This window comes from Botrytis cinerea, chromosome 8, assembly GCF_000143535.2.
Source record: "Botrytis cinerea B05.10 chromosome 8, complete sequence".
Lineage (NCBI taxonomy): Eukaryota > Fungi > Ascomycota > Leotiomycetes > Helotiales > Sclerotiniaceae > Botrytis > Botrytis cinerea.
Genome location: NC_037317.1, coordinates 234,962 through 246,491, shown reverse-complemented (window position 1 = coordinate 246,491; position 11,530 = coordinate 234,962). Strand labels below are relative to the sequence as shown.

At 43.4% G+C, this 11,530-nt stretch overlaps 4 protein-coding genes across 7 annotated transcripts; 3 read left to right on the top strand and 1 right to left on the bottom strand.

Annotated features, from left to right (window-relative positions):
- Positions 1–412: 412 nt before the first annotated feature.
- On the top strand, positions 413–1,560 carry BCIN_08g00530 (hypothetical protein). The gene is made up of 4 exons (XM_024694332.1): positions 413–774; positions 903–1,046; positions 1,242–1,254; positions 1,475–1,560. The coding sequence occupies exons 1-4, from the start codon at positions 717–719 to the stop codon at positions 1,524–1,526; spliced, it is 267 nt and encodes an 88-aa protein (XP_024550121.1). The 5' UTR covers positions 413–716; the 3' UTR covers positions 1,527–1,560.
- A 62-nt stretch (positions 1,561–1,622) lies between these two features.
- Positions 1,623–4,765, bottom strand: BCIN_08g00520 (hypothetical protein). The gene is made up of 2 exons (XM_024694331.1): positions 4,688–4,765; positions 1,623–4,613 (listed from the first exon to the last, which is right to left on the bottom strand). Exon 2 carries the CDS (start codon positions 3,736–3,738, stop codon positions 1,891–1,893), a length of 1,848 nt encoding a protein of 615 aa, XP_024550120.1. The 5' UTR covers positions 3,739–4,613; positions 4,688–4,765; the 3' UTR covers positions 1,623–1,890.
- Positions 4,766–5,789: 1,024 nt separating this feature from the next.
- BCIN_08g00510 (hypothetical protein) lies at positions 5,790–9,623 on the top strand. Of its 4 annotated transcripts, none has more exons than XM_024694327.1 (3): positions 5,790–6,083; positions 6,185–7,612; positions 7,661–9,623. In XM_024694327.1, exons 2-3 carry the CDS (start codon positions 6,562–6,564, stop codon positions 8,887–8,889), a joined length of 2,280 nt encoding a protein of 759 aa, XP_024550116.1. In that variant the 5' UTR covers positions 5,790–6,083; positions 6,185–6,561; the 3' UTR covers positions 8,890–9,623. The 4 variants fall into 4 exon arrangements, with proteins under 4 accessions (XP_024550116.1, XP_024550119.1, XP_024550117.1 ...); XM_024694328.1 differs by having other exon boundaries at positions 6,178–7,612; XM_024694330.1 differs by having other exon boundaries at positions 5,790–7,612; positions 7,661–9,344; positions 9,416–9,623.
- A 38-nt stretch (positions 9,624–9,661) lies between these two features.
- On the top strand, positions 9,662–11,530 carry BCIN_08g00500 (hypothetical protein). Its single transcript, XM_024694326.1, has 3 exons — positions 9,662–10,226; positions 10,344–10,620; positions 10,703–11,530. Exons 1-3 carry the CDS (start codon positions 9,896–9,898, stop codon positions 11,460–11,462), a joined length of 1,368 nt encoding a protein of 455 aa, XP_024550115.1. The 5' UTR covers positions 9,662–9,895; the 3' UTR covers positions 11,463–11,530.

Genomic DNA, 11,530 nt, shown 5'->3' with positions numbered 1-11,530 from the left:
TGTGATGTGATGTGTAGATGTGAATGTATAATGAATGCTGGATGATGAATGTATGTATGTATGCAGATGTGTAGCTTATGAGTAAACAAGTTACTAGTTAAATAAATGAGTGCAAATGACTCGTGATTAAACGAGGCCTGTCTTGTTATTCAATCGATTAACTTCTCGTACCTATTCATTTTACTCAATTAGCCACTCGCTCTCGCGCATGATGAGCATTCTGGAATTTGGAATTTGGAATTTGGAATTTGGAATTTGGAATTTGATGACGATAAAGATGTCGATGGGGATGGGGATGCGCTGATTAGCTAACCTAACCTAACCTACCTATCCTATCCTAAGCACCTAACTGAGCTCGGTTTGTTATAAAATTGTACTGCACTCACTCACTCACTCACTCACTCACTACACTGCAATGCACATCACACCACATCACACCACGCCACGCCACGCCAAATAGATCGTTGATATATCTATCTACCTACTTATTTGATTATATTTTACCTTGCCTCTGTAAATCTGACCTACCTATCGTACCTCCCTCCATGTGATATATTATATTATATTGTATTATATCATATCATATCATATTGTATCATATAATATCTACCTCGGTACCCAGATTCCAGATTACAATATATAGGTTATAGATTCCAAGTAATCTATTTCAATCACCCACGCACCCACCTGCCAGCCAGCCAGCCAGCCAGCCAATAATGACTTCTTCATCCCCGAGTCTCCTGCTACGGAGAGAGGTAATTGGGATTTACAAAGGTGTGTAATGTATACCCCTCACCCCTCACCCCTCACCTCTCCAAACTAACCACCACCACCACCTCCTCTCTCTACCTCTCTCCTCCCCTCCCCTCCTCTCCCCTCTCATCATCAACTAACTCTCCCAGAACTTCTCAATCTCGGCCGCTCTTACCCCCTCGGCTACACCTATTTCCGCACGCGTCTCCATCGCGCCTTTATGAGTAATGCTCATGTGCAGAGTGTGGAGGAGATACGGAGGGGGGTTGAACGGGCGGAGTTTGTAAGGAAGGGTAGGTTTTCTTTCTTTCTTTCTTTCTTTCTTTCTTTCTTTCTTTTTCTTTAGTTTTTGGGGGGGGGGCGGAAGAGGAAAGGAGAGACTGGAGGAGAGAGAGGTTGGTGAAAAAGAGAGAAGAGGAGGTTATGGGATCATTTTGAATATATACATATATATATATGCTAATTATTCTATGGTTTTGGGAGAGTAGAAATTGAAGCTCTGTAGGTTACATCCGATCACATCGCATCACATCACTTACATTACCACATTATCACATTATCACACCGCCAATTTCCCTTCATCTATCCAATTGTTCATCAAGGGAGTATGAAAAGATCAAGACGGGAGGTTCACACACACACACACACACACAAAAAACAAAGTATCAATTATACACACATAGAAACATAAGCTGATTAAATACATATTGGGTATATCCAGGTACTATCTTAAAAGGTATCGAGCGCTGCGCCAAAGATATAAAGAAGGATGATCATATCCAATGATGAATAGCATACGCCGGTACAAATGCAGGCGTAGATGCAGATGTAGGAGATATATACAAGCCTTGCGAAAAACATGATATCAGTGATATATCCAATAGACTCCATACTTCGATATCGAGAGATTTATTCGGCGTCGAGAGGCTTCTGAGTATCTGTTCCAGAATCGAGATATCTTAGGATGAGAATGACGGAGAATTCTATTCGCATACGCGGAATGTATAGTAAGAGATATGATATAGTTGGAAGCCAGCCGAGGAAATAATCGAAACGGTAATAGGCAATATTAAACATACGAAGAAAAGAAGATTGGCGGAGAAAACCCAGATAGATTCAAAGGCAGTAAATCACCCCTCAAGCATTCGAATCAGACTTTGGATCTTTTTTCTTTGCCCACCAAGCACCGACTTCCAAACACTCTCCCCAAGATGTTCCATTATTCTTCAATAAATCCGTCATCAAATTCCCACACCAACGATCCCATTCGTCCATACTCTTCCCACTTGCTTCTTTCAATAATGGTTCTAAACTCTCAATCATTTGTATAATGCTCATTAATGCGGTTCTGCGAAGAGCCGCTTGTCCCGGTGTAAGGTGTTTACGATCAAGCTCTTTAGATTTCCCTTTCGATTCATGAAGTCCGTTAAGGGAGGTCGTCGATCCGCCGACTCCTTCACGTTCCCAACGTACTTCGCCAAGGGGAATTGCTAATCTTCGACTTTCGATTTTTTCGAGGACTGCGGCTTCTTGGAGAAGTACTGCCCGCATACTGGTACATGGCATGGTGGGTAAATCTCGAGCGTCGAGGGCCTTGGCTATCCATGTATTGTAGTCTATGAGATATTGATTTTGTGGTTCTGCCAATGGTGTTTGTGGTGTTATGGTATATGCGCCCATTGCATTGGTGTGTATCTGTTTGAGAGCTTGAGCAGAATTATCTTTGTCCTTTGCAGCTGGTGGTGTGTGTGATAAGAGCATTCGAATAGTATGATCGCCGTCCCATATTTCCAATGTACCTCCAGGTTTCAAGATTCGTAAATATTCATCCATCAAAGATTGCGGATTATCCTTTGTAGACTGTGCCATGCTTAGATCCTTGACCATGATGAGGGAGAATTCTTCGTCGCGAAAAGGGAGAGGCGTCTTTCTCAAGTCGTGCTGGACAAATCGCCAATTCATATCATCGTCTGCATCCATACGAGGAGCTAGCGGCGCGATATCAATACCCGTAAATTGGATCGAAGAATGACCTTTGTGCGAAAAATGTTTATGGCACATTACGCTCCAAAAGCCTGTGCCGCACGCAATTTCCAGTACTCGTTTGGGAGGACGATTGTTGAAAGCTGATGAACATGTAGGACCGTTGAAGACTTGACACAATAACATGGTTCGTAAAGTCTGGCGATGTATTTCTGGAAGATCGCATGGCAGGGGATATGCCAATGTAGGATCTCGTAGGTATCGGCGCCCATTTCGTTTGGTAAATGGTTGTGCCATTAGAGCTTCTGGTGACGATGATCCAAATGGATCACGATCACGATCACGATCTCTCTCCAGTGAATTTATTTTCGAAATGGAACTCGACCCAGTGGTGCTTGAAATACTGCTTGATCTTCCTACGGAATCGGAAGCTCCTCTCTGCTGGTGGACGGCGGAATTGGTGGAGGCATACCGTTCCACTCCGCTTGCATTTTTGATGCTGTGAGAAGAATGGCCCGAAGTCGATGATGATTTGCGCTTTGCTTTCGCTTCTGAAGCGGCCCGGGCTTTGTTGCTTTGATTTGCGGAGTGTTTGTAATCGAGTAAAGGGGTTGAAAGCATACCCACACCCACAATACCCACCGAAGTCGTAGTCGAAGTCGAAGTCGAACTAGCTGCAGTGTTCGTGTTGATCAATGCCTCGGAGAATGGATCGTTATTCTTATGATTATCGCTTCTAGATATAGGAGTCCCAGCAAGAGTGGGAGGAGAGGAGTGAATCTGGTGTAGATTTAGTGGTGGGACGGGATGATCAGAATCTAACTGTGATGAAACTTCATTCCGCTGCGAATTGGATTTGGATTGTGATCTGGATCTGCCTTTGGAAAATAGTCTCACGGGCTGTGCTTGTGAATGGATTGAGATATTTGTATGTGCTGATGGCGGCTTGGAACGATCAGGCTTTTGGACCGTGGTATTATAGAAGAAGGCTGCTTCAGACATGATGGATGAGTACGATGGTCCTCTCTTCCTTGGATTTATATTATTCGAGTAGGCCTCATTGGTGAACAATCTAAAAGCTAATAAACCATCGTTGTAAGTGACGAGTACCTGGAGTATAATGGCTATAGGTTTCGGTCCAGCGCCCAAGGGAATCCGTTGATATTTTTGCCTAATTAAACAGCCCCTCCAACTTGTTGGTATCGTGATGAAATTTGAAGTATTCGCGTTCCAGACAACGAATGGGTTTCTGCGTTAAAACGGGGAAGTTGGGGGTGAGAATATGATGAAAGTAGTAGATATGTATGTATCGGTAATGTGACGCTGTTGGATGTTTGTGGCTCGTGAATGCGGTGCTTGATGAAGTATTTAAGTAGGTACGAGTAGATTTTGTATAATTCTCCGCATTGCAGATGATCTCTTGACCATGTACGGAAGCAGCAAAGTAATCAGGCGAGTAGTCAGGTTAATACGTGCCCGGCTGGAAACTGGATAGTTTCGAATGTTCGAGTGACGGATTGACAGCACGTGGAATCATGGAAATGCCCTTCCTTCCTATGCATTGAATCCAACATGGAAACCAGGTAGAGAGACAAGCAAATCCTAGGAACTGATCGGATTGAGCGAGATAATGGCATTTGGGCGTCAAGGGTTTTCTAATATGGTACGAGTACTTCCGTATCGTATAGGCCAATGATAGGGGGGCTTTCGAAGACCTCGAGGATCCTAGATTGATATTTCGTAACGTGGTGATGATGATAATGACATTCGACTATGTTAATTTAAATTGTTGTGAATATCGATTTTGGCGGAGCAATAAATTCCTTATTGCGAAAATCCGGGGAAAAGGAGGGGGAACTCTATATAAGAAGCTAAGTCTAGACAAATCATGCATTGATCAGATCACTTTGAACATCAAATTAGACAACTAATTCGCTGGGAATCACCATACATCTTTCAACTGAAGGAACTCATATCTAGGGTTGTATTCATATTTCCCAATGCCGGGTCTTCAAAAGAGGATCAGTTCATTGAGGGAAATTGAAAGTATTGAGTGTGCAGTAAGACCTGTAACTCCACGTCCAATACATTGGAAGCGAGCATTTCCTGGAGGGTTCGGAGGGTTAACTTCAGCATTAGTAGTTTTCCCCGCGCTCACTCGCAGATATACCCTGCGTATGGGAAGTTCCAATCACCACCCAGATCCAATCATGATCCGATTGGTGATACAATCTTGTGCCTTTGAAAGTTTCCCCGAGATTAATGTTGGTTGGGTTAGCTTTCAACCACTTTGAGTTATATTCCCGTGTCGTCGTACCCCAGGTTTCACGCAAGAGTAGTCGTTTAGCAACTAAACGGTATTCTTTTCGGATTCGTGGCTGCTCCTTCAGACAGACTTAGTGACTTCTCCGGGCCGCCTGAAAAGCAACTGTTTAATCCGGAGTTGTGCGTAAAAATCCTGTCGACTTTACTAACCGCCCGCAACTTGTAGGATTATGCTGAAAGGACGAATCTAATTGTGTTAAATGAGGCGTTGAGGATTGGATGAATCTAGATTTATAGGTCAAATAAAGCCTTGCAGGATGTTGGGACTCGAGAGTCTAAATTGCAGCAAAGCATAGGACAAAAGGCTTCTTGCATATATAACGTGGGACGAAATGTATTCCATAGTCCATGTAGCACAATTTTTAGTCTTGGATAAGAACGGATGCTACCTCATTAACATCTGGTTGGATGGAAGCATGAAAGATTGGACGTATTTACTTGTTTCAAATAGATTTCAAGCACCCATCCTATAGGTCAATGGATAATGCCAGTGGATTTGGAACATGAAACAGAGCAGACTGAAAACGTTCCAAGAGCAAAGTTGATTGATGGTAGAGACAGCCAAGTACTATCCTGTCATACATGGCAAGTACGTACGTATCTAGTTGTACTCACTGTTCATACCCAGAACAAGACCTAGATGTTTCAAGTGACATAGAGAACTCATTGTACATAACTTGAAGTGTATTAAGGAAGTGATGAGATCATGTAATTTCATTAACATCTGTGAACGTCAAAGTCAAAACACAAAGTTTCAGTTTGTCCAAGAGTTCACAATTATATACTATCGAGAACTTTGAAGCCCAAGAGTCACTCGCTTGGGGTTCACGTGATATCACTTTTTTGACGCTAACCTCTCATCCATGTTGAGGTTCGGCTCAGTCCTAGTTGGAGCTTTAGTGGGTGAACCACATCTTAAGCAGGAAGTTGACGATAACATCAATACAGCGAATTCAATCCTATAAGACCCCCTTTTCCTTGCAGTGTTTAACGTATGAGGAGGTTTTCATCTTGACTCAAAGGTAGTACTATTTCTTCTGCTTCTCAAGAGAAAAGACAAATTCTTTTCCTTTCAACAGTGTTCACATCTCAAGATAGCCACTTACCAGTTACAAGATAATAGACCCGACACTTACAACTTGAATAATTCACTCTTTACATCTGCGAGATCTTTCGCAGAAGCCCATAGGTCGATTAAACACTCCGAATACGCACCGCACACAATTCGCCGTACAGAATCTTTGAAAATATACATATTGTTCTGATTCCAACATTGATTGCTTCGCGCACAGGAGCGCACCCCACCACTGGTAACTTTGATATCGTGGTATATTCCAGGAGATATTTTCGAGAGACCTATGTGCCAACGAAGAAGAAACCGATCTCCAGCTTCGAAACCACCAGTTTAACCGGTTCTCGGTTTATTCCATCTCCTTCAACGGCCTGCGCTCACAAAGCTGAGCCGACGCCTCCGCTAGATATCTATCTGCGGTGGTTTTAATGGCAGATGGTTACAGATATCCACAGCAGAACGCTGGGAACTTTTATTACAATCAACCTACACACCATCCGAGACATTTGATACGCACTGGGACACCTCCAAATAACATTCGATCCGCCTTCAACACGAATACTCCCTCCCCAAGTCGAACTCCCGATCCTCAATCTCCCGCTCCCGGTGGTTACAATATGTTTAACCATCAACAAGGACAACATGGCCGTGTCAATGGCGCAGGACGAGGCGCTATGGCAAGCATGATGCCATATCCTCACTTCCCTACGCATCAGTCTCAACACAATCAACACCATGCCAATATTCAACAAGACCATAATGCACACAATTCTAACGGGGTAAACCATCATGCGAACTTTCCCTCTGTTGGCATGCAGAATTCGGCTTCCACTTTCACGCCAAACCTACAAAATGGACACACGGCAAATGCACATAGTGCCCAGGCTCAGGTAATGAATGAACACTGGCAGAAACAATTGGATTTGTATGCGGAAGGAAAGAAAGCAAAACAGAGTGGTGCGCATTATTTTGCTAGATCTAAAGCAGGGGAAAATACTGTCGACAAAGCCACAACGATATCAACCGAGGAAGAATCAGAGAATGCGAGTCGAAACAGGCCTTCGAACACGGATACTATTAAGCGTCAAGATTGGCATAATATGGATATGAGTGGTCTTGGACTACGAGCATTGTCAGTTGAAGTATTCCACTATACTTTCCTGCAAGAGTTATACGTGGCATCCAATGCCCTCACATCTATACCTTCAGCCATTGGCCAATTGCGACACCTTCGTCATCTTGATGCCTCAAACAATGCATTGCAGACTCTACCCCCCGAATTAGGCATGTGTGTGTATCTGAAGAATTTACTACTGTTCGATAATCAACTTACGTCATTACCACAATCATTTGGATCACTCTATCAACTCGAGATGTTAGGCATTGAAGGCAATAAGCAAATGGATCCTGCCATTAAAAGTGAAATCATGGAGAAGGGGACTAAAGCTCTTATTCATACTCTTAAAGAAGAAGCCCCAAGTAAGTCCATAAGCCTACAATTCCTGTCTCGTGACTAATCCGTTCAAGTACCTCCTCCTCCCGCCCCTAGAGAAATGATTGATCTACTGAATGGTACAACGGTTGCCCCTGATATCGAGCGGTTTACTGTTTTCTCTTATAACATTCTATGTGATAACTATGTGGGTCCTGGCCAATATGGTTATGTTCCATCTAAAGCATTAGATTGGGAGCATCGAAGGCACGAGATACTATGCGAAATCGAAGAACGAGATGCAGACTTTGTATGTCTCCAAGAAGTGGATGCTGAAAACTTCCGCGAATTTTTTAGTGTGAAACTTGCATACAAAGACTATAAAGGTGTATGGTGGCCAAAGTCACGAGCAAAAACTATGTCAGAGTCAGCTGCAAAGGCTGTCGATGGCTGTGCAACCTTCTATAAGAATAACAAATTCATTCTTCTCGATAAGCAACTTATCGATTTTGCAAACATCGCAATCAACAGACCGGATATGAAAAATCAACATGACATTTTCAATCGAGTCATGCCTAGGGATCACATCGCAGTGTTGGCTTTCTTCGAGAACCGCCTCACTGGATCACGCGTTATTGTTGCCAATGCACACATATTCTGGGACCCAGCGTATGCTGATGTTAAACTAATCCAGATCGCAATTCTAATGGAGAGCATCAGCAAATTTGCTGACAAATATCAACGATTCCCAGCATGCAAAGATAAAAAGGCGTACACCATTGCAGACGATTCAGATCCTGATACTCCTGTGGAAGTTGCTCCAGAACCTGCCCCATCCATGGAATATACGAACAAGACCCAAATACCGCTTATTGTTTGTGGTGATTTAAATTCCACTTCAGATTCTAGTGTGTACGAGTTGTTAGCTACCGGAAGAGTTGCCCCAGATCATCCAGACCTGGGCAACTATCAATATGGAAATTTCACGAGAGATGGAATTGAACACCCCTTCTCCCTTCGATCCGCCTATTCCAACTTAGCTGATGGTCCACAAGAATTGACATGGACCAATTACACACCCGGCTTCACTGATCACATTGATCATATTTGGTACTCGACTAACGCTCTCGAAAATACCGATTTGTTGGGACCTGTAGATGAAGAGTACATGAGAACAGTGCCCGGTTTACCACACTACCATTTCCCTAGTGATCATCTAGCACTCTTAGCCCGATTCAATGTCAAGATGCCAAAAACCAAGAAACCCCATCAAGATCCACCTGATTTCGGTCCGTCGAGTCACCATGATCGACGAAGAGATTAGAATATACATGGAGCAAAAGCATAGGCTCCAACTTCTAAGCTCGATGGCTAGAAGGATGGATTTCAATGAACGGAAAGGGGAGGAGTTTATTTTTCTTTCTTGTGTTTATTCCATGGGCTTGGAAATTGGTGGTTTGGCAGGCTACTGGCAGGCGTGGAGCGTTGTATGCATTTTCGAACCGAATTTTTTCACACTCTCTTTTTGCGGTCTTCTTATCGGGTTTTGTTTTCATGTAATGATTAGGTTTGAGAGGTGGATGGTGCGACCGTGTCGAGGATGAGATCTGGCCGGGCAAAGCGTGAGGGATGTGAAATGGTGAATATGGGTATGCGAGGGTGATTTGAGATGAGATGAGATATATGCAAGCAAAACAAGATGCATGTTAGTGTATAGAACAACATGATAAACTTGTTTTGCCCCTTTTCAAATCCATTTCCACTACTTTGATTGATTTGGTGAGTGATGACATACATACGTATTTCGATATCGAACAAGATCTTATTGTAAGTGAGTGATGTTGATACAGTATTACTACAATATAGCATAAATATGCTATCGATGTTTATATGACACATAGTCACTCAAGGGTTTTGAATAATCACTCTGTTTCTTTGGTGCTGTCACCATCAATCAGTTTACTGATAGTCTTCACCTGGAACTCGAGCATATTTTGTACTTTGCAGATGATCTACTAGGTAGGTATCCGTCGTTTCAATTGTTCGTTTCTGCTTTCATCTATTTCCTTGTGCGTGCCCAATGTTCGGTCTTTCATGACCTTTTCAAAAAAGAAATTGACAAAGAAGTGCGATGTACACATATGCATGATTTGGAACAATCTGCATTGGGTTATTTGTTCTTGGATTCCGCTTTGTCTACAAACGTGAGCGCATTAGAACTTTGCAAAACCTAGGTATCTAGGCTCATACTATAGTTTGATACCTGTCCGATCTTGTGAATTTGCGACTTGGTTTTGACACGCAAGGGGACTTCTGATTCGTTGCTCAAAATGCCGGAACCCGCTGGCCAAAATCGACTTCGACGCCCCTGTATCTCGAGCGCGGATCTGCAACGTATGCGCGAGATGGTTGCAGTATGGTACAGACTGAAGAGCTTGTGGAAGGCATCGGAGTTGTATGCCGAGCAGGTGCGTTTTATACGGAGTGAGATTTTACCGTTGGGGTGTTTGATGGTTTCTAAGGCGGTCTGTGTTGGGATTGGAAAGATGGATGGGAGGGGGGAGGGCAGAGAGGAATGGAAATTGGATGGAGAGTATGGTGGGAAGGAATTGAAGGGATTGTGCCAATTGATCATGTTTCAATGTTGGGTGGACACTTTGAGTAAGCGTTTCCTTGAAAGTAACTTTTCGGTATTTTAGGGGGCTTGTTCAGTTAAAAGCTGGATTCATGTGTTATTCATGGTATATTAATCTACAAGAGCTAACACACACAATCCAGGAGAAAATTTTGCACTCCCCGATACCGCCATAGCATTCTATTTTCCGCGCGGGTTGAGCAAGGTCGAAGAACTCTTCATGCAGGGACTGGGATATAGAAATAGCATCGTGCGATACTACCACGAATTAAAGGGCGTGGTGACGCCGGACACGTTTCTATTTATAACGAGCAAACATGTGAAATTTTGGCACAAGGGATTGTTAGGTTTGGTGGTGCCGGGCTTGATGGTGAGTGCGCCGTTGCAGGTTATTGGGTATTGGGAGAACTATGGGAGAGGGTGAGTTTGTTCTTGATGAAAATTCGAAGTGGAAATGGAGATGAGAGGATGTGTATTTTGCTTTATACTGACATCAATACAGCACTCAGCGAGTATTCAGACGCTTTCTAAACAGGGCAAAGAGTCGTAAACTCGGACCTCTCGTCGATATCACTTCTCTTACCTCTACCGAGCTCACAGATCTTAGATGGAAACCCGGTAGTAGAGAAAGTGCTGAATTGCGCATGAGTGAGATATCAATGAACTATGAATTCTACTGGCGGCCTGATCCGGATCCTGAGTCGATAAAAGGAGACGGGAAGGAGAAAGAAAAGCCAATGTATGGATGGTATACATCCATGGCCTGGCATAAACTTCCCGGTCCGACTGGTATCCCCGGAGACATTTATGAAATGGGAGACGTAGAAGAAAAACTCCACACGAAGAATATATCATGGTGGGGACGGACTGCAATGAAATCACCGATAACATGGCTTGTTTATCTTGATATCGTATTGCGATGGTTAAAAGGTTTTCTTGCCAATACATTCTGGCCAGATAATCTAGGGGGAAAAGAAGGGAGCTTGGGACGCATAGAAGCAGTATGGGATTCTAGAGAAGAGGAAGATGGGAAGGTGTGGTATTTAGTAGAGAGAAAGACGAAGACTGGGACAGACTGGGGATATTGGTTAAGCGAGGATCTGGGACCGGGAGCGTGGGGGAAGGTGAATGATTTTCATTATGCGTGTCCAGGGAGGAAGAGGGGAGATGTGCAGATTGGGTGGTGCGAATATGGGGAGGTGCTCATTGAGGAGTTTTGGGATTCTCATTTCAATAAAAGTAAGGAAGAGAAGAGATCGTGATTGGGTTTGGTTCTGTCTCGAATTGGAATATGAACAGATATAAGATGAATCTCCGGAAACGTTGTTGG